This window comes from Nipponia nippon, unplaced genomic scaffold (assembly GCF_047370975.1).
Source record: "Nipponia nippon isolate SJK-2023a ecotype South Korea unplaced genomic scaffold, ASM4737097v1 scaffold_31, whole genome shotgun sequence".
Taxonomy (NCBI): domain Eukaryota; kingdom Metazoa; phylum Chordata; class Aves; order Pelecaniformes; family Threskiornithidae; genus Nipponia; species Nipponia nippon.
Window position 1 is genome coordinate 1,721,873 of NW_028262349.1, and position 26,061 is coordinate 1,747,933.

A 26,061-nucleotide genomic window follows, 5' to 3' on the forward strand; every position below is an offset into this window, starting at 1 on the left:
ATATGGTGAGCAGTAAAATAACAGTTAGTAGAAGAGTACAACAGAACACATTCACAAACGATGGGGTTCATCCATCCCATTACAGATCAGGCTGCTAGCCGCCATCGGCAGAGACCAGAGGAACAAATCAGAACCAGCTGCCACGGTACGCACCAAACTCCTACCAGAACAGATCCACTTTTGCTCTTACTGTACAGAACAGCGCACGCGGGAACGGCCCCGTTCTGTACACAAGTACCACACAACAACAGGGGGGAGCAGATCATCTTCAGGCATTAGATGATGCGGGGAATGATTACTACACAGAGTTGATTTGCAGCCTGTGAATGCATAAAGCCATTTCAGCTGTAGCTCCCAATAAAAAGTTCACCGCAGCCTCACAAGCCAGGCATTTGCTTCAGATATTCCAGTTCAATGTAACTGCACATTAACCCATGCCATTTTGTTTCCCCCCTTAGACTTCATGTACCCAGATGTCTCGAAGCTCCACTGCTTGGTGGAGTGGTGATTCACTGAGCTAGGCTTCCCTTCTGACCTGTCCACAGCTCTCGGAGCTCCACTTTGCAGCCGAGATCCCTCAGCGCAGCTTTGGCCACGTCATCGCAGTCCCTGTGTGTTGCACGAGCCTCTGTTATTAGGTTCTCAGCTCCCATCTCTAAGATGGGCTGAGAAAAGTCCCGGCTTCGGGAGACCAGGTTGCGGATCAGCATGCAAGCCTGTTTCTGAGGAGAGAGCGAAATGAGAGGTGTTAGCGTCTCTTGCAGGGAAATACCGTCCATGTGGGATGCTGGCACACACGAAGCAGATCTGGCCCCAACTAAAGAACCTTTTCTGGGCAACCAAATGTGAGATGCTGTAGACAGCAACAAACTATTTCCTGGAAGAATAAAATCCATGGACCAAAGTAGGGCTGCTGTTTCACATTGAAGTTTACACAACAAAACCTCCTGCTTCTGTCAGAACACCAGCAAATCTCAAACACCAGCCAGGCAATACCAAGTACTTCTTTAAATAATGCTAAGACAGACTTCTCCAGCTACAGCAGACCTGCTTTTCCACCCCCTTTTATGCTGTTCCAGGCACCTCCCCTGGCAGTTAGCTTAAACTACTCTTTCAGAAAATATTTTCTATGGTATTTTAGTATGCTGGAGAGCACAAAAGCGGACACAGGACCTACTGAGACTTGCATGAGAAACCAAGGCTAACTTCTTGCCATGTAGGTGTTTTACTCGACTGTGGAGAACAGATGTCTCCTATAGGATAGATAACATCGTAGCACAGGCTGGGTCTGAAAGAGCCTATCCTCCCTCATCCTGCTCTTTTGAGGAGGAAAAGTAATGCCTGGAAGAGAAGCACGGCATTCCAGAGTCGCTTGAACCTGAATTCAGCTGGATTTGAAACCCAGACTAAAATTTTGCTCTGATCACATCAGGGTGACAGACGCAGGGAGTCCTGCATTTAGATGCTGCATTCCCAACATCCTCAGAACCTTTTGGTATTTGTCAAGAAAAGGACAAAATCCCAGCGAAGCAGTGAACACAGCCAACACCAATCCTGAATAAATAATCAAGTGCTCCGAGGCAAATACCTGTACAGCCACTTCTCGTGGGTGCGCTTTCATAGCCTGAAGAGCTGCCAACGCCCCTCCGCCTTCCATGATGACATTACAGTTCTCAGGTTTGCGCAAAGCCAACATGCACAAGGCTGCACAGCCTTGCTCACAGATCTGCAAGACAAAGGGGAGGAGACACTCACGGGCTGAAAATGTTGCTTTAAGGAAAAAAGCGTTTGGAGTTTGCTTCTTTTTTTGGCAATTTTTAAAATGTATTTTTATAAGTTTCTTCCACTGAAACATCCTGCTTCTCTGGCGTCTAAACCAAGTTTTATACCCCAGAGGTGTAAAACACTGTATCCAGTGTCCATCTGATTCAGGAACAAGAAAAAACCCTAATATAGTAAGGCGGACATACCTTTGCATTTACACAACATTTGCCAAAGCATGCACTTCACCACTCTACAGCAACTGGATGTTAAAGAGGTTTAATACATTCCTCAGTTGCAATCATTTAACAACTCTACGTAGAATGTATCTGCTCTTGGCATAAGCTGTTTATCCCAAGTCAGAGCCACGCCGTGTCCCCTACACGAGAGGGGATAACACAGGTACAGTATGCAGCCCGAACCTGATCTCCATTCCCAGCCCCGGTGGGATTTCATCAACCACTTTGGTGCATACCTGAGGGTTGGCAAGGTGATGGCTTATAGCGAGCACAATGAGGTCCGTTCCCCCCGCATTAACGATGGCATCTTTCACGTCGTCATTACCCGCAACCGCTCGGATGGCGCTCAGCACCTGCTTCACCACGTCCTGCGTTCATCAAGAAAAAACAGCTTAGAAAGCTGCAGGGAGAGTTCTACGGACTTTTGAAAGCCAACCAGAACGTGCCCCAGCAACTCCATTCAAGCAGCTGTAATTCCCAGGTATGAACAGCAACACTATGCTCGGTCACATCTCAGATGCTTTCTTGCTAGACAGAATAATAAGGAACCTTGTTAGTTTGGCAGTGGTTTTCAAAGAAGCTTAAAGAATCAAACATCAACCCCCTGGGACCTGAGCATCTAAATCCTCTTGAATCTCTTCTAGCTAGAATGGTGGAAAACCAGAAGCTCAGCTTTTCTGGGAGCAAGCAGAGTTCTGCTTGTGGAGGACAGAGGAACAAACTGAGCACGGGGCTCAGAATTACTGCATTCGCATCCGACAGAGCACGTGTAACCTAGTTCTCTCTGTAAGGCAGTAAATAGGGAGGTAAAGAGAGATCAGTGGTTGGGTTTCAACCCTAACTGCACCTAAAATAACGCATAGTCTAAGGCCCATGCACAGCCAGGACTTTAAACTGAAAAGCATGCCCTGCTGCATTACCTCCGCTCCCCAGCACACTTTCTATCGCTCACCGGATGGTCGATGCAGTCAGCCAGGAGAGCCACCATAAAATTTAAGCCGCCAAGGTCCACAATTTCTTGACAGAATTCATTCCTGACAGAGAGGCGAGAAAGGGTGGCACACAGTTCACTGAGAACACTGGAGTTATCTGTGAATGCTGCAGAGGAGAGATGATAAATGGAGTAACTACGAGGAAGGAGGGGTGCTGCAGAATCGAGGTGTTTTACTTTGCTTCATTTAAAAAAAAAAATGCAACAGGTTACAGTGAATTTCCCTTTACATATTAAAACATATCAGCACAGATGACATCCTGTTCACCCTGTATCTAGACTGAGACAGAGTATCTTTCCTTGGCAAGAACGCAGCACCTCAGCAGGGATAACGTGCCTGTAAACCTGCACTGGGCTGTAAAATACTTCCTAGAGAGACTGACAAATAGCTCTGATAACTGTCACCCTGGTGCTGCTGATAGCCTCTGGAGCAGCCATATTATTTTTCTCTCTCAGGGTGCGTTTCATCAAAAGAATTAAACATCATTTTAGTGGCCAATTTCTGAATCATCTCTGGGGAGCTTCAAGTTACGACAAAGCACAGTTTTGAGATAAGAAAGCACAAACGATTCAAAATTAGGATCACCAGTCATGGGGTTAATTTTACCTTTTGCAGCTTCAATGAGGACTCTTAACCCATCGTTTTCCAACACAATCATTTTGGCATGATCGTGAGCGTGACCAAAGGGCACGCGGATGTCATCATCAAACGTCATGATCCGGAGCGCTGAGGAGGCCGTTCGGACGACATCGGCGCTGGCTCCGTGTTGGACTACAGCTCCAGTCAGAAGCGGGAGAACCCCACCTTTCACAAAGTCCTGGCGATTCTGCTCGTGTTTCAGACAGGCATGCCGAATGCATCGGATCCCAGCCAGCGTCATTTCCGCATCCTCCCTATATTCTTTCAGAGTTTGTAGCAGTAGATCCTGGCCAGCGGAGTCAAGCAGGTCTGGCTGCCCATCCAAGATGGCAGACAGAGTATAAAAGGCTTTCAGCATTAAATTTCTGTCTCCTGAAGCCAACCGGCAGGCAGAGAACACCACAGAATAGGCACCATTCTGCCCAGCCAGGTAGCGGAAAGCCAGCTGTTCTTTGCACTGATCAGTGAAGACCACTAGCTGCTCGGCCATCTCAGCGAGATCGGAGTCAGCAACGGCTCTCTCAAGGGAATCTAAAGTCTAAAGAAGAGATCAAGAGTCACTTTTCGATCCGAACTGTGAAGGAACAAGAACAGTTCTTTATAGTCAGTCAAATTTGTTTATTTATAATAATAGTCTTCTTTTAAATTTAAAATTAGTTTCACGTATCTAAGAAATGGCTGTCTCAGAGCAGCATTTTATCTTCATGCACAGGACCCTTGGAGGAACGGGGGCTTCTCTGTACTTCTGCCATCAACGTCACACCATCGCTGTACGCCACTCTGACCAGCAGCAGGTGAACTGGGTCCAACCAGCACATTTTGCAGGGGTCAGTGGTGTGCACAAGTATTTTTATACCTTACTGGTGAGGGACTGTATTCAATCTTTTCATCTACCCTCAGAAGGGTCAGATACCAGCTACCGCTTCGGTTACTTGTATTTCTTTCGTTAAAGTTCTTCTGTGGTTTGAGTTTACCTGACAACAGCAGAATCTGCTTCTAAGTCACGAAAGGCAGTCTCTGCATTTCCTAGGCAGGAAACACTGCATTTTGCACTTACATAGATACTTCCACTGAGAAGTGCAAGCTAGCTCTTTGAACTTTCATATTATTCCTAGTTTGCAGAACAGATGGGATTAACTGCTTGACGAAGAGCTCACAAAGAAACGGGACAGAGGCAGAAGCAGAAGGTATGTCTCATTATTCTTAGTCTATTACTTAAACTATTACATAACCCCAATCCTTAGAAGACAACCTAAATTTGTGCTCCTACCAGCAAAATTTCATGCTTTTGCTTTTGACCGTTTTCCGAGGCAGGCTGCCGCACAGCTTTCACAATATTGCTTAGGTCAACACCTAAAAGGAAAAACAGAAACAAGATTAATATTAGTTACCCAGGAGCTTGGGTAAAATTTGTCAAGTTAACCACACTGAAGAAAGATAAACTTATTGTAAAGCGTGGATCAAGGCACAAAGGTGCTGAAAGGTTGCCAAAGTTCTGGCTAACTATAATGGTCAAATACGTCTTGGAACAAAGCAGCAATTCTAGCTAAATGTCAGTTGGGGAGGGGGAGGGAAGAGTTCAATTTCATTCAGCAAATTGCACCGTGCAGTTTCACCTAAAGCAGTTTTTCAGTCATAATTACTTCATGAAACTAGGTTAGCATTAATAGTGTCTGTGTTCCACTGCACAAAGGCTTCTTTTCAATACTGGATGATCAGTCCTTGCATTCTCTTAAATTGTGAAATATGTAAAACCTCAGTCTGCAATAACCTGAACTGCAAAAATAGACGAATTTACAATACCTTGGGACTCAAACTGCTGCACAGCTTCTCTCACAGCCTCTTCTGGATCCATTTCAAATTCTGTAATGTTTTCTTGCACTGCATCATCAAACGTTTCCTGCGCAATCTGTTTCGATCCCATTTTACTCCAATGGGATAAGCTGCTTCCTCGTCCTGTCATTAAGATAGTGCACAATCAGCTTTGGTGCAAAACCTTCTCAGGTTAATCAGAAACAAAGGAAGCGACTTGCTCTTTTCCAAAACAAAAGCACAGAACTTGAAACCAAAAACATATAGCCAAAGAGATGGTTGTTGTTGTTGGTTTGTGTTTCGTTTTGTTTTTTTGTTTGTTTTTTTTTTTTTTTTTAATGGGCAGAAATATACCAATTAAAAGAAATAAGGAGGAATTTCAGAGACCCAGGATTTGGACTGGGGAGCCGCTGCTGCTCTGCTGCGGATGGGTGTTACCGTGACACGGCTCTCACTGCACCTCGCCTGCCGGAGGGGCGCAGCGGGCAGCCTGCCCAGGCACACACGGCCCCGAGACCCCACGCACTCGAAGGCTAAGGCAGCCCGGAGCCCCTCGGCCTGCCTCCCACAGCAGGGCCCGGTTCACCCCCGCACCCTCCTCAGCAGGCCCAGCCGCCCAGGCCGGCCCAGCCCCTCGGTCTTTCGGCGAGGCCTGCCCCGGAGAGGGCCCGGGAAGCGGGCGCAGGTACAGGGGGAGCTCCGGGGCGCACAACGGGCCTCGCTTCTCCTCACGACCCACCTCCGTCCCTCGCCGCCCGCAGCGCCGCTCCCTGACGGGCTCCTCCCGCCTGACAAAGAGCAGCGGGCTGAGAGGACCGGCCCTACCCGGCCGCCGTACACCGGGCCGCCGCCCTCCGCTGGCTCGGCCCTCTCAGTGCGCATGCGCCGGTGCAAAAACTCACGCCGATTCCCGGGCGAGAAAAAACGCGGGGCGAAAAAGCACCCGGAGCGTCCGAGCGCGCATGCGCCCCGCCCGTACCGCGCTCCCGCGCCGCACACACGCGGTCAGCTGCCCTCCGCGCATGCGCAGTATGCGGGGGCTGGCTAAGGCGGGCCTGCAGGCCAGCGGGCGCCCCGGGGCCCCGCCGAGGGAGCGGAGAGCTGCGGGCCGTTCGCTCCCGCCCGCTCCCCTTCTGCTTACGGCGCCGTCCGACCCGGGACCGCGCCCTCACCGTTAGTACCGACCCGCGCCAAGGCGGCGCTGCCCCGAAACCACCCGCCTGGAGGGGATGAAGAGGCCGCGCCTCCCTCGCGGCAGGGCCCGCAGTGCGCAGGCGCGGCGAGGGGGTGGGGGGGGGCCCGAGCATCGTCCCGCGGGGGCTGCTGGGAGATTCCCGTGTGGCGGGGAGGCTGCGGGACCGGGGCGGGGGGGGCCGCCTCGGTGAGGGCAGGGCCGGCTCCCGGCGGGGGCGGGCCGCGGGGCGGGGCGGGGGCGTCTCCTCCTCCCCCTCCCCCTCCTCCTCCTCCTCCTCCTCCTCCCGCTCCCGCTGCCGGTGCCCGCGCGTGTGGCAGCGCGGGGCGGTGGGCAGCAAGCCGCCGGGGGTCGCCCGGTGAGGGGCGGGAAGGCGCCAACGGCCGCGGTTCCCCCTCACGCTGCCTTTCCCCTCAGGCTGGGCCGCCCCAGGCGGGGAAGCGGGGGAGGGAACCGCCCGCACCCCCGCGCCGTGTTCAGGGGAATCCGCCCGGGCCGAGCCCGGCGGGGGGCTCCGGGGCGGCGGGAGGGTGCCGGCGGCCTTAGCGGCTCGGCAGCGGGAGGACCCTCCCCAGCGTCCCTGCCCCGGTCAGGGACGGCATTGTGCTGTTTTGCCACAGGATAAAAATGGCTTCTCGGCGGATCACACGGGAGACGTTTGATGCTGTAGTGCAGGACAAAGTTAAAAGGTATCGCATGGACCGGAGCGATGCCATAGAGGACACAATCCATCATTTTAAAGGTAATGAAACGCGGGCGTGACGTGCCGTGGATTATCCCAGCTATTCTGGTAACAGCTACGTTAGATTTCTCGCCTTCCGTTTACGTATAGTTGCCTCAAATGTGGACTTGTGCTGGTGTTTTTCCACATCCATTTTTATTTAAGAGGCTAATAGCTTGGTATGACTGACACTATTTCAGTGTGGAATGCAAATTCCAGGCAAAAAAAATGAATTTCAAACAAAGGAATTCTGTTCAGGCTGCATCAGAGAGTGGGTCCAATTTCAGGGAGGCCTCCAGAGGCATCGCTGAGGGATGGAATTCTGTTGATGTCCGATAACTTAAATAAATGTAGGAGTGCATTTGAAGCCTTTGGGTGTCTGTATTTCATGTTATTTTGGGAGAAAAAGCTAAAAGCAGGACATTAATCTAGTGAATGTATACAAGACGTGATCTGCAAATCCTTTTATCTTCTAAATTTGATATTTAAAATGTCTAGAAAAATAACTTGGATTACATTCATAGGAGATGGAGAGTTTTGAAATGAGATCTCTTCTGTTTTCTTAAAGTTGTATAAGCTCCAAAGAAATAATTTATTTTAAATACTTAATTTGTTCAAGTATTCTTTACTTTCTGAATTTAACTACTGGAATTAAGGAATAGGGATTCTTGGGTGCTTTGCAGGAAATGCTAGTATTTCTGATTTTAATGTTATGTGAGATAATTGCGTATGACTTTGAGAAAACATGATCTTCTGTTCAACTGTGGAATTCCGACATTCAGTGTGGAAACAGAAAGTGCATGCTTTTGATATTTTTACATCTGAGAAATCTGAGTAGAAGCATTATGAGCACAACATTTGCATCTTCCTAGACTGAGAAAGTCATGAGCAAGTAGAAAATGGGGTTTATAGCAGAGCTTGCATTTCAGCTTTAGTGAGAGTAGAATTTTTAATAAATTGTTTTGTCGTGTGTGTTTAGGCATTGTTAATCATTTGCTGCTTTTTGCTTATCATGAGTTATTCAGTGTACATAAGAAAGCAAATGGGAGTATCCTAAAGTTAGGTACGTGTACTGTTCTTGAGAAGTTTTGATATGTTGACTCTTGTAAGTGTCTAAATGTTGTCATTAAATTTTTTTCTTAGTGCTGCTTGCAGTGCATTGGTCTATTTATGTTTTTATCATTACAGCCCATTCAAGGCCAGTCCCAAGACCGAGATATGAAGACAGTTTTCATGATGATGGAAGATACACGCATGACAACGCCCAGCACCATCCACATGACGACTGGAGTGAAGACCCTAGAGATGACTATCCAGGACCTTCCTATAGATCTGCTAGTCCTCTCATAAGGAAAGATAACTATTACCACGAACAGTATGGCCGCCCAGCGTCTCGTGACCGGGAATTTGGCCGCCCGGCATCTCGTGACCGGGAGTATGGGCGTCCAGCTTCACACGATCGGGAGTATGGGCATCCAGCTTCGCACGACCGAGAGTATGGGCACCCAGCATCTCGCGATCGGGAGTACGGACGTCCAGCTTCCCATGACAGGAAGTATGGGGGCCTGGCTTCTCATGACCAGGACTACGGCCCTCCTGACTCTTGGGAATCTGCTGGACCACATGAAACTGATTTTAGTTCTGCGGATATTTTAGGTGACTTTAGATCACCAGGACTCATGGAAGATGAATATGGCAACATGGAAAATCAGGAGTATGATGTGGACTTTGGAATTCAATCTGACAGCGAGTTCCGACCCCCGATACGGAGGGGCAACCTTGGCAGGGGAAGAGCTCTGCGAGGAAAGCGTATTACAAGGGGCGCTGTTAAAACTAAAGTATTCAAAGGAGACATCAAAACTCCCCTAAAGAAATGGAACCCTAAAAAACTGCAACCGGGCCCTGATCAGAAGCCAGCTATGCAACCTGATCAAATGGCAGAAACTGCTGAGCGACCTAACCAGAGGCCGGTGACCATCCAGCGCCCCATTCAAAAGTTGCCTCCACGACCTAATCAGAGGCCAGCTGTAACAACGCAGAGGCCTATTCTCAGGCTCCCAAAGCCTGCGCATGTTTTCAGAAATCTCAATTTTGACCTTGTGGACAAATCGGACATTTTTTCAACGTTTGGAATAGAAATTATAAAATGGGCTGGGTTTCATGCAATAAAAAACGATGCAGAATTTTCCCGGCTCTTTGGAGCTCTCTTTGAGCTAGAGACAGAAACCTGTGCAAAAATGCTTGCTTCGTTCAAATGCTCCTTAAAGCCCGAACACAGAGATTATTGTTTCTTTACTATCAAGAGTTTACAACATGCTGCTCTGAAAACTCCCAAAGTGGACAATGAGTTTTTAAATATGCTATTGGACAAGGGTGCTGTGAAAACAAAGAACTGCTTCTTTGAAATAATAAAACCTTTTGATAAATACATAATGAGGCTACAAGACCGCCTCCTAAAAGGTGTTACACCGCTGCTTATGGCCTGCAATGCTTATGAGTTAAGCATTAAGACGAGCGGTTTTGGGAATCCAAGAGAAATGGCGAGTGCTTTTGAGACCACTGTTTCTCTTTGTCGTAAGTCTTTAGCACTTCTGGGTCAGACCTTCGCGCTAGCATCTGTTTTTAGGCAAGAGAAAATACTTGAAGCTGTAGGGCTGCAGGAAATGGCTCCAGCACCAACACTATTCCCAAACTTCGATGATTCAACGTTGTTTGGAAGAGAGTACATTGAAAACTTGAAGGCTTGGTTGGAGAAGAGTGGATATCCAATTCAGATGAAAAAAGCTGAGCCAGAGTCCACAGTACAGCTTAAAAAACCCACTCCTGACACAAAAGTTAAAAGTGAGTGAACCGTTGTAAAATACTTTGCACTATATAATTTCTTTATTTGTCGCTAGCACTTTACCTTAATTTTTATGGTTTCATTAGGTCAGGAATTCCTAATTCTGGGAATCCCATGTAAATCCCTAACAGTGCTGAGGCAGATAGTAAATACTACTTGTTGTAGCAATCGCTTTCAGCTTTGTGGATGAAAGCATGTCTCCTTCCTCCCCTCTCCTGCACATGCCTATACTTTAAATCTAGGATTTTCACCTTGTGCCCCTGGCTGCTTCAGCTGCCTCACCCTCCAGCTTCACAACTCCGAGGTAGGGAGGCCAGGACCACAGCTGTAACTGGCTCCGTCACAGAGTAAGTATTTGCATATAAGCAAAGTCAGAGATGTTACCGTTACCGCATTTATCAGATGCAGGCGTATTTCTTTGAAGCTGTTTATATACTACCATCTACAGGAATGCTATCTCCTCTACCATATTAGGCCGTCTAGTTCATCCTCTCTTAAAGCATTCTTACTCATCACTGTACTCATCTGGTTTTTCCTAACTGAACTTCAGATACTTTCGCAGGGAGGTCTTGCGGCAGTGACACTGAATGGCTAGTAATTCGGAACTCACCCCTTCAGAGTGCTGTTCAAATATACTTATTTTGCACAAAATCCTTTTGGTGCAATAAGTAATTGCCATTTAAAGGATGGCTTAACTTGCCCGGGATGGCAAAGGATAAGTTTCTTAAACCACAGTGCTTCTCATAGTAAACTGTTTTAGAATCTAAGTTGAGTTGAGAAACAGCTGGAAAGTTTCTGAGGTTTCCTTAATTTATTCTAGTACGAAGTGCAGCCTTTTTTGTATAAATATGTTGAAAAATTGCAAATGTTAGTGTGTCAAAGAATAACAAAGACGACATGTTGCAACTCTGTTGATGGGAATAATACAATGACTGCATTTTATTTCTTCCTACAGCCCCACAGCGAGCTGATCGGAAAGTTGTAGAGACAATTGAGCAGCTAGTGAATAGCATTGTTTCAGGAACCTTGTCTGCCAAAGAGAGAAATGCTCAAAAGAACTGCCCTGAATATTGGTAGGTGTGTTTGAACAGTGTGTCGTAATACCACTCTCTGCGGAAGGTATTTGGAATATATTTAATTAAATTCAGCATTTCGTTCAATGGGTGTAAGATCAAAGCCTATTGTATATTTAATCAGACTTTTTGAAAATGTTTCCTCAGCTAATTATACTTCCTGATATCCCTGGAAATTGTCCTGTTTCTTCTGTTTTGTCTGGTAGACCACGTTCCTTTCGATCTGTCAGTAATGACTGTATGCCAATCCAAATACAAGATGTTAAAAGCAATTTACATTTACAAGATGAAAATAGTAAGCAAATGCAGTTAACATAAACGTACAGTAAGGTAACAGACTTACGGATCTAGCGTTCTACGAATAATGTTGGAAGAGGAAAGCTGAGGCGCTTCCAAGTGCAACGATCTTTTAATATGACAGTGTCTCTTCATGTGTGAATTGCAGCGTAGCTGATTAATTAGTAGCCAAATGATTTATGTCAAAACCCTCCATCCTTTATTTGCTTGGCATACTTCACGTCCTGCTGTAGAAGTGGAGTTGGCTGTTACTCTGAGAAAAACCTACGCAGGCTAACGTTCATGTAGCAACTTGTGTAGACCCCTGGAAGAAAGGATCAATTGCTAATGAGTTTCTGATCTGAGAATTTGAGATTAGTTGTGCTTTCAGCTTAGGCTTTCATGTTATATATATGATTTTATTTAGGTTCTTGTCTGACGAAGATAGTCTAGAATACAAGTATTACAGACTGAAGTTATCGGAGATGCAAAGGCGGACATCATCTGGAAAGGAAGCTGGTGGTGAGGGCAGAACACTAGAAGAATCAGCAACAGAATCAGTCAGGGCCATGTTGTATGCCAGGAAAGTCGCAAGCATTAAGAGAAGGCTATTTAAAAGAAAAAGGCTTGGAATTATCACACAACATGGCATTCGAGGAAGGAAGGTGAGGAGAGCAACCATAGGGACGCAGACTGTGCTTTCAGCGGGTACAGTGCTGAAGCACCAAGACAAGCATCTTCAAGGTTCGGTCCAGTCAAAGCCTTCTGTATCAGAAACCAGCCTGTCTGAGAAGAATTCTTCCCTCGATACAACCTCATCCTCACAGTGTGCCACCGGTTCAGAGGCCTTTCTGCCAGCAGAAGAACGGGCAGATTCTGAGGATTTACTAGCACCACCTGAACTTTTCCCACCATTGTCCTCTCGGTTTCCTGATGGTAAGTGAAGATTCAAGATGAGATTTTAAATTGCAAATTGTAAGAAAAAAAATTGCATAGAATGTTCTGTTGGAAATTCTAAAAATAATTTCTTTTGCTAAAGTAGATATTTCTCAACTGTATTGACCTTCCAGTGATGCAGATTTTGTATGAAGCTATAGATAACGCGCATTCTGTTCCTTGCAGTGGATGCTAAAACAATGGAAACTGCTGAGAAGCTTGCCAAGTTCGTTGCTCAGGTAGGACCAGAAATTGAGCAGTTCAGCATAGACAACAGTGCAGATAACCCAGATCTTTGGTGAGTAACCTACACCTTTATCTGTGTAAATGGGCCAGTAAGAAAAATCAAAATACAGCTAAACAGTTACTAAAGAGATATTTCCTTTTCTTGTTTGTTGAGATGTATGCTTTTATTCAGTGTGTTTAGGCACAAAGGATTTTGAGCAATAACTCCCTGTGTCCTGCTCAGCACCAGTAATGTACTGGTGAATATCTGAAATATCTAAGAAAGAAAAACACTTCTCCCAAATGTTTACAGGCACTGATATTTTTTCTTTTGTATCTTAAGTAATCAGCTTGCATCTTGAAACACTGTTCTGCCAAAGTATTTTCAATCTTATTTTTTTAAGTGGGGCTTTGATTACAATGGCCTAAGTGCTCTCGTGTAAATTAGCACAGAGTTTTTTTCTTTTAGTCATACTGGGCCAACAGAAATGGAGCCCTGTTATCTCTTCTGTCTCTCCGAATCAGTCCACCTATTTCCACATAGACTGCGTGACTGAAATTGGGAAGACCTCAGTTCTCTTCTGGGGTCTGCTGTTTGCCTTCTGGGTCATCCAGAGCTAGCATCTTGCCGTAGTTTCTCCATCTATGTAACGAAGATAATTCTACTGAATTCTGTACAACGCAGTTTGAGAAGTGCTGATAAAAAGCAGCCTGTAAGAATTGAGGAGAATGATTGCTGTTCTTAGTACGTGTTGTTGGGGACTCCTGCAGTTCTACAAAAACACACCTGGAATGACCATTCAAAAAATTAATAAGATATTTATTTCTAATGTCTTGCTTCATGCTAGCTAAAGAAAATATCTTTCTGATATTATTTTCACTGTAATTTGTGCTCAGGTTTCTACAGGATCGAAACAGTTCTGCTTTCAAATTTTACCGAATGAAAGTCTATGAGTTATGTCCATCTATTAACTTCAGTGCTGTGTCAGAAGCAACAGATGCTGGGGAAGGTGCTAAACCTGAAGAGAGAAATTTGGATATTTCAGAAGAGGAGGAGGAGGAAGAAGAAGAAGAGGAAGAAGACAATGAGGAGGAAGCTGAGTTTGAGGAGGATAGCTCCCAGCCTTTGGAAGAAATGGAAATGGAGCAAGCAGAGGAGGGAGAAGAGGATGACATGTCAGCAGGTAGAAGTGTGGAAAACCTAGCTGAAGAGATGGTTTCCAAAACAGGAGAGGAAATTTCAACAGGTGAAATGCAGCTAGCCACATCCTCTGATGGTGCTATACCAAATCTGTCGACACAGGCATCAACTCCTGCTCCTGGTACCCTCTTTCCTCGCAAACGAATCAGCAGCAAGTCTCTGAAAGTTGGTATGATTCCTGCATCTAAAAGGATTTGCCTCATAGAAGAACCAAAAGGTGAGTGTTACTTAAAAGATATTTTGTAGGTATCAGTACAGAATTCCTGATTTTTATGTACTTTGTTACTGACTGTTACTGGCTAAAAGAATTACATTTCTTTAATACAAAAATGAATACAATGTTCACCTTAAAGGTTCATTCAACTGACAAAGGGGAATCTGAATAAATTGTGTAACAGTTCTCGTGTCGCAGCGAAACAGCAAAGTTTGCGTCAAACACCATTCCTCAAATATTCTCTAAGTATATGTGAATGTTAACCTCTCTGCTGCTTAAAAAACTCACAGGAGTAGTTTTTGCAGGGTTTATTTTATCAGTGTACGGAAGGTTTAACAGACTGAAGTATAGCGCTGAACGTATTTTGAGTGTTTGACTAAATATATTTAGACTTTGGACTGGCCTGTCAAATTTTGTCAATACGGCCACAGCAGGGGCGGGTCATGATATTCTAAGAATTGAGAGCTAAGTAGCTTGAAACTGCTGATATGTGCTCTGCAGCTACTTTAACAAATGTCTTGTCTTTGCATAATGATGTTTATTGGTGAGGGTTGTCATTTGTGATGTGAAAATGATGTACAATAACCTCATTTAAGTCCAGTCTGAATTTTCTATCGGAGTATTACAGAAGCTCAGGGAAATGAAAGATCTAAAGTCCTTATAGTAGATCATCCATCAGTGTATTGCTGGCATGGTATGTCCAAAACTAAATACATGCATGTACTAATTACCTTTTTTGTGGTGGAGGGGAAAAAAAGGTCTTACCATTTCTTTTCTTGTTTTTTTTTTTCCTGATCTTTCTTGTTGGTTCTGATTTTAGGCCAAGGCATTGAGTTAGAGTCCCACTTGAGATGTACTTTTGGAGTTCTGTATTAAAATTGGTTTTCTTTACAGCTGAATTTTGTCTTTGATTTGACTTGCAGTGCATGAACCTGTCAGAATTGCTTACGATAGGCCTCGTGGTTGCCCAGTTACAAAGAAGAAGAAGGTAAAGAACTCTTCTGGTTTGACATTGCATTCTGAGAATCAACTGTCTTTACAAGAGACAGCCTCTGAAACTGTGTTATTGTCATAAAATCAAATTAAAACCTGAAGAGCCTGATTCTGAAAAAGACTGGACTAAATCTGAGGAGACCCGTGGCTCCTGTTGTCTTTTAGCTACCTCTGTCAAAATTAAACAGTTTCTGATTGGAGCCCTATTGAACAGCTGTGTGTTAATCTTGTCTTCTATTTAAAAAAAAAATAAATGAGTGCATTGCTGTCTGGAAAATGTGTTGTAATTTTCCAAAATTGGTGAGATGTTATTTGACTGCTTCTGTATTTGTAATAGGGATTCAGACATCAGATCATTCAATATTTGTTACTAAAAAACATAAATAGCTTTTAAAATGTGAAGGTGTACTCTTTGCTGTTTTAATAATGTAATTTAACAGTTTGAGAACATGAAATAAATTTGTTCATTTTTTTTTTCTTTAAACTGGCAAAGCAGATATTTACTCTTTGATAGACTTTTTCTGTGTAGCTAGAGAAGTGCTGCTTAGAAGATATTTCTGTATATCCAGAAATTCAAACACACTTAGTTTATAGGGGGCTTTTTGAGGGATTTTTAATACATGGTCTCCCTGTATAACAAAAAAACCCTCTGTTTTTCTGTTTTTTCCTCTCCACAGAAACCAAAAGATTTAGAATTTTCACACAAGAAACTGACGAACAGGAATGTGGGTTTCCAGATGCTTCAGAAGATGGGCTGGCAAGAAGGCCATGGCCTTGGTACACGAGGAAAAGGAATCAGAGAGCCTGTAAAAGTGTATGTAATGGGAACACACTACAGACAGCTCTGGAAAAGGCTGGGATTCTAATAGTAACGATGCTTATCTAACCCACCTAGAGGTGGCCAGTTCAGTGTTTTGTTTCCTTCTTGACGTTGGCCTCTGGCCTCAGCAGAGTTGAGTGGGGAGGCTCCACGTGTTTTTCTGGCCTGGTCTGGAATGTGGCTGTTTCGTGCCATCCAGTTTGACGTCACGGAGGGCTGCAGCATGAATGCTGCAGTGTGCGGACACTTTCTAAAGATACATGGGTGCCCCTGTTCTTCAGGAGGTGTTTTTTGTTGTTGGGTGTCTTTGGTTTTTCTTAACACATAGTAGTATCCCGGGGATCTCCTTGCTACCACGCCAGGTACATAATACATAAATAGACTTTAGGAATGTCATACACAGTACTCCTAGGTTTAGGCGACAAATTTATTTTCACTCTAATTATGTGATTCATTCCACTGCATACTGAAAGAGGTAGGTGCATCTGCCAGAAGGTAAGCGTGCTTTTTCCTTTAAAGTACAGTTTTGGTTTTGAATCTTCATTTTGTCTTTTAAAGTTGCTGTATTCAGTGTCCGCTGCTGCCGGCACAGAGAATGGATGATGCCTCCTTCAACTCCCTGACTGAATAAGGAGGCAAAAACTATTTATTTCTCTCTGAACCCATATGACAAACTTCCTACTCCACACATGTAGTCTGTGGTTTAACAGCCTTCTTTTTCCAGGGATTTCTATTTTCTTTTCGTGCCTTGAACAGTACTGGTCCTTTTAGCTGGTGGGATACTGCTGGTTGTTTGCTTCCTTTTTTCCTTAGTGCTCCCTGTGGTCCAGTGGCCATCACTATTTTTTCTATATTTCCTTCTTCAGCAGCCAACAGTGAGAAAGCAGCTGACTTCGCCTGTAGCGCTCTCGTGTTCACCAGTGTTAAACCTTGGTTCTTAACCTCAAAACTTGTTGGGACCAAATATATGAATAATTTTTTTGTTTCTCTAGCTCCTGGCACAAGTTTCACGGCACGGCTAATCGTGAGCTGTTTCATTGTGTCTGGTCTGACAGTTAGCCCACCACACTCTAAAAGTTTCTGGCCATCTTTAAGAACTGCATTTTTAATATATGAAAATACAGTTTTTCCAGCTTGAGTCCATTGCTGTGTCACTCTTGTGAAGACACCTGCGAAGAGTGGTGAAGAATTGCTTTCTGTACCTCTTAGAAAACCTTGTTGACCTTTTCTGTCATTTAGAGAGAACTCCGCATGGTTGATTATTTCCATGGTGTGCACCTCTCTCTACTTTCCCATCGAAGTCATTCTTTGCACAATACTCTGGGACAATCTCAGTGAGGACGAAACCAGTGCAATTGAACGTTTTGCTTTCTCTTGTTAGTCGCTTTGATACAGTGCATGTTTTTTTTCATTTAGTAATCTGTGGCTTCTACTCTTTCCTCCTCTTTTGAAAACTGCCAGCTCTTCTATTGATGACTTGTTTAAAAGTCCGCGTGCTGTCTCATCTCATTCTCTGAGCAAAAGGGGATGGATTAATAATTGGAGACGCTCCAATTCTAGTCTAGAGCATATCCTGATCATTATATAACGCTGATATCTAAACCTGATGTATTCAAGCACATCAGTTGTTACACGAAGAAAGTTGAGGCCCTTTTTTGTTAGGAAAGTTTAAAGCTTGTCTTTGGCTGGGAGAGCAAACATATTTGCAGGTGTGAGGAGATTTTTATTTATGTTACTGTAAAAGATATGTGAATTGCATGGTGACTCCTTACGAAAATGACGGGCCCAGAAGTTTTAAATGGAGTTTCATGTTAGTCTTCTGAGCTGTCCCCTGTCTTGAGGACTAATTTGTCACAGCTATGGGTCTGACCAATTCTACGGTTCAAGAGAGGTTTTAAAAACAAAACAAAACACAACACACTCAAAGGCAGAACATTGTTACGGCATAGACCCTCCTCTGAGTAATTATCTCATGTCTTTGATTAGCTTTTTTATTCTGAAAGTAATATAGAAGAGGAACTGTGGTGTAAATAGAAAAAAAAAACACAACCCTGTTCTTTCTGTTTGGAAGTATGAAGCAGCCATTGTGTAATGGAAACAGCAAATGAAGAGAGTCTGCTTCAAACAAGTCATGCTATAAAAGGTGAAAAAAAGCAAAGTTTGGGGAGGTCTTTTAGGTGACTTGACTTCTAACCGTGATTTAAAACATAACTTAACTTGATCATACAGCTGCCAAGTCAGACTCTGTACCATTCAGAAGAAAAAGCAGCACCCAGGATTTCTGCTGTGGACTGTGAAGTTGAATTTGCTTTTTAGAAGCTGTGAATATTCTTTTAGAATTGCACAACAATCTACTTGGCTTACATGGACCTATTATTACAGAAATTGGCTAAGAATATTTTTTCAGATTTTGCCCTGATAGCACAGAAATCCCAATTTCAGTACATGGGGCAATCTAAATTTTCTTACTTCACGTAATGAAGTCTTTCATAGAGAATAGTAATGGAAGTGACTTGGAGAATAAAACTGGCACAGACGATCATTCCCGTGGCAGAGGTTTCATGAATCTTAGCTTTGTAATGTTGAGGTTCTAGGCACATAGCTTGGAGGAGGAGATGGTTTTTAATTATTTGTATCTCTGCATTCTTGTGGGTCACCCTCTCCATCTACTTCCAGGGCAGAAAGTTGTTTTGATACTGTTGAGGCCTGCCTGCTTCTGTTGGCATGTCTGGCTGAAGACAGATGAGTTAATGACTCATTTTTCTTGGAAGAGCAGGAGCTCCAGGTTTTGTCTATGGTGTGTGTCCTACAACACTTCAGCTTGCTTTGGGTGCTAGAAGTTTTAAGCAAGCAGCGTTACGTTCCCTCAGTAAAAATTTCATCTTTTATCCAGAGTTCTGTGGTGTTTCCTACTCATTCCTCGAAGTCTCTGACTTCTGTCATTTTTGAAATGTAAGAAATAGGGCGGTTTTTGTCATCTTTTCAACAGAGGATCCTAACTACCATGAATAAAGTGGTTAATACAAGAGTTCTGTAAGACTTCGATCTGTTAGATGGCTACATCTTCACTGCTCCCTTGATATCACAGGAGCATTTTCTTCTGGTGGGTATTTGCATGTCTAATGGGAGGTGGGAATTGTTTTATAGTTGATCGGTATGCCCGGCACCAAGCCTCCGCTCCCCTTCTCCCCCAAATGAAGCAGAATTACTCCCCACTTGAATTGTGTCTATGTTGGAAGCTATTGTTTAGATCTCTTCTGCACATTGTCAAATGTACCAGAAACAGAGTGTTCTAACTATTCATTTTACTCCCTAGGGGTGCTACCTCTGCAGGGGAGGGCTTGGGTGTTGCAGGGGAAGAAAATAAAGAAGATGCATTTGATGTTTTCCGTCAAAGAATGATACAAATGTACAGGCAGAAAAGAGCAAGTAAATAGGTATGTGCAATGGACACGTCTGGTTTATGAATTCCTGCAAACATTAACATACCAGGGTTTTTAAGTCTTCCTTTACCAAGAAAATGTTACTGTTTCCATGAGTGTCTCTGGCTTCTTAACATTTCATGAAAATCCAGACCTCCGTTGAACTGCTTTGAACTGCTGAATTACCCCAAATCTTACTTTCTAGGTTTGACATAAGAGACTCGCTCGCTAGAAAGCGCACGGATATGCAAAGGCTGCTGTGTGAAAGATCTTCGGCAGAGTATGCCAGTATGAAGAACACTTTGTTCTATAGTAGTGGACTTGAATACTAATGTATTAAAACATTTTCCAAGATCAAAGTTAGTCTTGTGTTTAATTGGGCAAGCTAACAACTTGGATGTCATCTTCTGAGGAAGAAACAACTGATTTTGTTCTCGGAAGTGCCTGTTTACCTCTCTCTTTGGCCAAGTTTGCCTGTTTTGTGATGAGATGGCTTACCAAAAAACAGAATAAGCAACATGAAAAACATGAGTAGCCTGGTTTGGCTCTGATCCGTTTTGAAGCCAAGAATCTTCTCAAATTCAGATCTTCTTGCAAGGCAGTTCAGATTTTATTTTACTACATTTTATTGATGGGCTAATCTTCTGATCTACTTCTGGAGTCTGCGTAAAGCAGTTTCCTTTCCTCCATACGCCAGTTTTAAGAAGAGTCTCTGCCTGCGTCCTTAGGTTGTATAGGATTCTAGACTTGAAGTGTAGGATGAATAACTGAGTTCATCCGAGTCCGAGAACACTAAACTCTTCCTTGAAAACCTCGGCTGCTAAGATTTTTCATTGTAATGAACAAGTAGTACATACTTCAAGTGTACTTTTTGTTTTTACACAAATTTGCAGCTCTCCTCCAACAAATTCTTGCATAATTTCTTCTCAAATTTAAGCCACGAGCAGGTGCAATTCATGTGTCTGCAGAAAATACTGAGGAAAATACTTGGAAGTCAGATATTCGGAAGTCATCTGGAAATGGATCATCAGTTTTATAAGACCATCAGTTCAGAGAATCATTTCTGTTTCTATTAAATATTTGCTTTGCAGAAGTTCTTTTATTGAAAAATCCCAAGAAATAAGACAAAAAGCTTGTACTTTTAAGGGACTATTCCAGAACTCACTGAAAGAGAAGACTGGATTAATCTACTGTGCTTCAACAAAAAGCATTACCTGACTGCTTGGTGAAGCAGCTCTGAAGACGCGAAAGATTTAGCAGTGTTACCACAAATACACGTTCAAGGTCTGATCCTTCATCTTTTCCCGACTTGTGCATCAATAAGGGATCTGTGACTGCATTACTGAAAGGGACAGAATTTAATATCGCACTTTTTAGTGTACTCATTCTCCATCATTACCTTTCTAAAACTAGTCAGAAGTCTTCACCTGAATGTTATAGTACCAAAACCTGCTTCACTGAAGTTTTCTTTAAAGAGTTTATCTTGAGCTGACGCATGTTTTGCTTACTAGGAGTGAGTGCTGTCTTGCTGTTGTTCTCATCCTGCACCATGCTTCTTGTAGAGCAAAGAGCTTGTGGTACACCACTAATAGCACCCCACAGTTATGTGGCCGCATCTCAAGTTCCTAACTGACAAATATGCAAGAAAATGTGCTCTTCAGTTATCAACTTGCCTGTGCCTGCTGTTTAAAGAACAAAATGATATTCTTTCTCCATTAAAAACCCTGCTGGTCGAAAGGGAGTGTCTTCATTTTCGTTCTGTAGCAACACTCTTTTTCTTGCTTGTTACAAGCAGTTTTAGTTTATGAATGCAAGTTTATTTTTTCTTCACTGTATGGGCCTTTGAAACCATGAGAAACAAAATCATGTCGCAGTGTCATTTTCTGATCGCTCCGTTTTAGTTGCCTTGAAGCACATAATCACTAAATAAACCCACGATGGCAGGTATAGAAAAATACGCTGGTAGTTCTGTTTTTCCGTGAACATCACGTGTGCCTTCACCTTTACATTACAAGAAGTTGAAGCATGAAGGCTATAAATACAAATGAATTTGTCTGGTTGTCACGCTTGATTAAGGGCATTTGATAGCCCAGACGTTTCTCATAGGCTTTACTTGGAGATGTTTAAAATCCTTAAACGTTTTGGACCACAGGCTACTTGAAAGATCATCAGTTACAGTATTTGGCAGCGTGTGCTTACCTGTTACGTTCCTGTTTGGGTGCGTTCTTCGCTGCCCCTCTTTCTTTCCTGTGCCTAATTAGCAGTTACACAGTGTAAAGCTTGGGCCTTTCGGCAAGGAGATCTGTCAGTCCCAGCCTGTTTTAGAATGGCCCTCTGGAACCAGTATTGTTGGCCTCCTGATTTATTTCTCAGGCCCACTCAAAAGGGTTTAGCTTTTCCTTTAGTTTCATTGATGAAGCTGCCAGTGTTGCTGTTCACAATTTTTATTTCCCCGCAAACTTCTGGATCGCCTCTTCTTTCACATTTACGTTTTGGAAAGGATTCTTGATTATGTGTTAAACTGTTTGCAGAAAGGCACAAGGCGAAGTGGAGTTTCACGCTACATTGAAATCCGCTCTCTCAAACCCAGGCCAGCATTCTGCGCTGCTCTGATTTCACCCGAGTTTGTTGGGCACGGTACCACGCGGGGTGCGTTTGCTAAACACCCGCTTGCCCAATCTGGGAAAATTGTTGGTGTCCAGATTGGAAAATGGTACCGGCCTTTCCGAGTGCAGTTCAATTTAGAGTATAATGCTGACTTGAGAATAACGGTGAACATTGGGAAAATCTTAATCTGCTACCCTGGGTGGCTGTAGTATGGTCTGTCTTTCTTGTGCCAAACTTTAATTTTGGACAAGATATCAGCAGAGCAGCACGGGTGCTGAGATTCCAGTGTTGCTCTCAAGTGGGTTACCGTTTGCCACTTTTATCTTGTTTTACCAAGAGATGACCTTACGCTCCTTTTGCAAAAGGAATTTCCTTTTATTTTGACCTGCTTTTGCAGGCAGCTCTGATTTGAAAATTTTAAATACTTGTACATGTGAAACATTTGTTATGCAGATACATTGCCTTGTTTAAAGTTTACTAGCTTCTTTTCTGTTATTTTAGTTCCAGGCTCTCTTCCATGAAGACTGCAAGCTTCAGTGACCATTTTAACTAACTTCAGTGGTGTGTCTGCTGTCTTTTGGTTGTTTTCTTGGTTTTCTTGGTTGTTTAATCTTGTAGAGCGATTTGCTAGTTTCTGTTCCGTGCAAATTGGCAGTAGTGCTCAGCTAGTAACAATTAGATGTTTATGTTATTGGATAACTGACATTTCTTTTTAGTGTAAGTAAACATGTTAGCATTGTTAATCTTTTAATATCTGCAATAAATGTAGAACTAAACAATTTCTGGTTTAAATGTTTTGCTTGTGAATTTGGCCATTTGTAAGAGATATGCATCATTTTGGCACTAACAAGTGGAATTGAGATTATGCGGTGTTACATTAGTGTAAAGCAGGATTTTATAGTGTACGAGGGAAGGAACGTCCCTCTGTTTCCGTGCTGCTAAATGTCTCTGTTGAGGATACCCACTAAATCACTTCTTAGTCACTTTTTCATGTGGCTTCTAGTGCATTAAATCCATACACAACCGTGTTACTTTCCACACGAACGCAAAAACCGTTGTGCCCCAGTCAGAATGCAAGAGTTTTACCCTGTATTCGCATATCCCAGGAATTAGTTGTCTCTCTGATTTTCTTGGTGTACTGGCTTTAAAACAGCGAAACTTTCTCTTTCCATATGTGTGTGGTTTACTGTTGCCTTTAAATTCAAATTCCTTTTTTAGACAGGATAGGAGGGGGAAAATTGCAGCGAACTGAAATTTAACACTTGTGCAGCCGCCTTCTGTCGAGAGGTAAAGTGAGAGCGTTCAGTAGCGAAAGGTGCCAGCCAGGTCTCCCGTCCTTGCCTTTATACTGACAGCTAGGAAAAGCTTTCCAGAGGCAAGTTCGAGCCTGGCCTACACCTTTTTCCTCCTTCAAAAATTTACTATGCGTAAGGACCTGGTTCTAGAAGAAAGGACATTTGCTCTCGTTGGAGAGAAATGAGGAGATCCCCATTTTGGGGGAGGTGCCCTAACAGAGTAAGAGAACTACAGCCAATAGCACACTGTTCGGAGGAATTGTGGTGGACTAAAAGAGATGTTTTCATTTTTTTGCCTTCAAAGCTTTTCTTTGGTGTAATACCAATGACATTTCTCCTATTTATTTTTTGTGGTTTTTTTAGAAGACGCTACAGCATCCTTAGTGTGAACACTTGATCTGTGCTGAGATGTTACTTCTCCAAATCAATGTACAGTATTTTTTTCTATTGATAGTCCGTTCTGCTTTAAAGTTAATCCTGATGTATTGTGCCCAAAGAAAGTCTGGACTCAGAAATTCACATGTTGTTATTTTGGATTGTTTTCTATCCTACAAGCAGGTATATTTTCTAATTAAAAATGAATTCCTGAAAGTCCTGTATCATCTTTAATTCCGCATATCTCATGACTGAGTGGCCAATCACAACCAGACTGTAGATTTGAGCAATAATAAACACCTTAAATGAGAATATGCTCAAAGAACAATAGGGTACTTCTGAAATAAATAGTTTTTGTGAACCTTGTTAAGTAGGTAACTTGCTGAATTGCAGCAAGTGTGGAAAATGTTTGCATTATCTGTGGGCAATAAAGTTCCTGCTGTTTAAGAAAGCGCTAGCACACAGTGTGTTCTCTTCAGCTTTTTGTGCCTAATTCGTGTCATTGGAAGGTTGTGCCAATTTCCTTGGAAATTATTTCCTAGGCAAGACTTTGCTTTGAAGGGGAAGTCGTATTTCGTTATCCTGCCCCTAGGTAATAAAGCAACAGTAAAGCAGTAAATACAAAGCAATCAAATCTAATTTTTAAAACAGCTGCCTCTTTGGCAGAAGCTCGTTACAGACTCCGATTCGCGGGGTTAACAGAAGTTCTATCTTCGAACAGTTTACAAGACCTATTTCAGAAACCAGAACTGTCGTTGGATGGGAAGTAAGATTTTTGAAAAGCAATCTAAAATGAGCGATCATTAGGAGGTCACGCAACACAAACGCGGAAGGAGAATCCGTGAGCTCTGGCTTGATGTGATGCCTTATCAGTTACTGCGTGTTACTTACGGCGGTCGATGGGGGGAAGGTTAGCAGAGGGGGTTCTGCACTCTGCGTACACCGAGCACAGGAAAAATCCATGGTTTATGTTACTGTTCGATCCTGGCAATTAAATCCAAATAATCCAAGGATGCAGATCAGTTCTCTTCCATACGACTATGACATTTACGTGCGTTTCCCTAACTCACAAAAATGAACATAAATACTAAAGATAAGCTGTTTAAGGGTGTAATTTGACATAGAGAAAAGCAAGTTATCGGCAGTAGCTTCCGTACTCTGGTCCCGCCGCGGTGAGACAGCGAGAAGCCAAACGCTAGCGGGCGTTGCTGTGAGGTGATGGGCATGTTCGCGTCCCGATGCGGCCCCCAGCCTCGGGGGGCCGGTACCCCCGTTTCACAGCCGCCGTCCCTGCCGGCACCGAGCGGTCCTGCCCCCGGCAGCGTGCGCGGCCCCGTCCCGGCGCTCACCCGGGCCCCGGCGGGGGGGAGGCGGCGGCCGAGCCCTCGGGACCGGGGCGGCCCCGCCGCCGCCTCAGCCGCGATCGGCGCCGCGGGGCCCGCGTGCTCCGGCGGGCGGCGCCGCGTGGCTGCGGGGCGGGGCGCCAACGGTCGCGGCTGGGGCGGCGGGAAGGGCTGAGGGAGGCGCCGCCATTTTGGGGGTGCGTGGGCCGAGGGGAGCGGGGCTGGTGTCCAGCCTCGGGTGCAGCAGCGTTGGCTGCTGGGGCACGGTGGGGTGTGCGGGGCGTCCCCAGAGGGGTGAGGAGGCTCCGTGGAGTGATGCCGGGCTGGGGCGTAGTTTGGGGAGCCTGGGACCGCAAGCAGTCACGCGCCTCCTGTCCCTCAGGCCTGGGCCACCTTGGCTCTGCTGCACCACATGTGCAGTCCAGAAGTGCCCGTCAGGGGAGGGGTTAAAGCAAAACGTCCTGTGGGAATCCAGGGTCGGAATTAAGATTTGTCCACTGAAACAAAGATGTGATGGGACAGGACAGGTGCAAACTCCTGGTGTGCGTTATTGCCAGGACCAGCCGTCCCAGGTGCTCTGAACAAAGCTGGTCACAGGAAAGTATAAAATAAGACAGTGGAAAAAGTCTGTTTTCAAATACCATGTGTCCGAGGAGATGGGTGCTGTTGGCCAAGGAAATGTCTTGGCCCATGGGCAGCATCTGTCTATGCAGACTCACACCCTGGGTTACGATACAGGGGGTAACAAGTTATTTAGTAGTTTTCCGAAGTTTCCAGCCTGATTTACTCATTTAGAAGTACTCTAACCCCAACAATATTTTATTTGGCTTACGCCAATGCAAACTTTCCTCAGCTGTTGGCATTTGCCTACAGATGAAAGTGCAGAAAGAGCAGAGATGCCCTTCTTTATGAAAGCAGATTTGGAATCTGGCTTTGTGGTTTCTGTAATTGCGGATGACAACTACCTCGCTTTAATTTTGCTCACTTTTCTAGCGTTGGCTGGAGGGCATGTTCATTTAGATGGACTGCCAAAATTCAGGCATAAGAGTACCTGATTCTAATTAACTTAATAAAATAGAAATT

The 26,061-nt window shown here is 44.2% G+C and overlaps 2 protein-coding genes across 7 annotated transcripts in view; one reads left to right on the plus strand and one right to left on the minus strand.

The window, feature by feature from the left end:
- The window catches only part of ARMC6 (armadillo repeat containing 6), a 17,104-nt gene extending 10,771 nt beyond the window's left edge, over positions 1–6,333 (minus strand). The window contains exons 1-8 of one of the 2 annotated variants that reach the window (XM_087769567.1): positions 6,183–6,333; positions 5,435–5,587; positions 4,902–4,984; positions 3,599–4,169; positions 2,953–3,098; positions 2,237–2,368; positions 1,589–1,726; positions 536–722 (exon numbers count right to left, since the gene is read on the minus strand). In XM_087769567.1, the coding sequence (XP_087625693.1) occupies positions 536–722; positions 1,589–1,726; positions 2,237–2,368; positions 2,953–3,098; positions 3,599–4,169; positions 4,902–4,984; positions 5,435–5,555 (1,378 nt within the window). In that variant the 5' untranslated portion in view covers positions 5,556–5,587; positions 6,183–6,333. Of the gene's footprint in view, position 1; positions 723–1,588; positions 1,727–2,236; positions 2,369–2,952; positions 3,099–3,598; positions 4,170–4,901; positions 4,985–5,434; positions 5,588–6,182 lie in introns of those variants that run through there. The other variant, XM_087769568.1, reaches the window with a different exon arrangement.
- A 137-nt stretch (positions 6,334–6,470) lies between these two features.
- Positions 6,471–24,092, plus strand: SUGP2 (SURP and G-patch domain containing 2). Of its 5 annotated transcripts, none has more exons than XM_087769543.1 (11): positions 6,471–6,616; positions 7,256–7,377; positions 8,545–10,197; positions 11,154–11,271; positions 11,975–12,483; positions 12,670–12,781; positions 13,606–14,126; positions 15,047–15,111; positions 15,794–15,930; positions 19,253–19,373; positions 19,564–24,092. In XM_087769543.1, exons 2-10 carry the CDS (start codon positions 7,263–7,265, stop codon positions 19,371–19,373), a joined length of 3,351 nt encoding a protein of 1,116 aa, XP_087625669.1. In that variant the 5' UTR covers positions 6,471–6,616; positions 7,256–7,262; the 3' UTR covers positions 19,564–24,092. The 5 variants fall into 5 exon arrangements, 4 of the variants coding, with proteins under 4 accessions (XP_087625669.1, XP_087625666.1, XP_087625667.1 ...); XM_087769540.1 differs by having other exon boundaries at positions 6,495–6,824; XM_087769541.1 differs by having other exon boundaries at positions 6,495–6,824; positions 22,467–24,092.
- The last annotated feature ends 1,969 nt before the right edge of the window (positions 24,093–26,061 follow it).

Excerpts from the sequence above, each read along its gene's own strand:
- SUGP2 (XM_087769540.1), top strand. The coding sequence starts at position 6,673 with ATGAAGAGGCCGCGCCTCCCTCGCGGCAGGGCCCGCAGTGCGCAGGCG. Across the intron at positions 11,272-11,974 it reads AAGAACTGCCCTGAATATTG|GTTCTTGTCTGACGAAGATA; the intron begins GTAGGTGTGTTT and ends GATTTTATTTAG. Across the intron at positions 14,127-15,046 it reads CCTCATAGAAGAACCAAAAG|TGCATGAACCTGTCAGAATT; the intron begins GTGAGTGTTACT and ends TTTGACTTGCAG.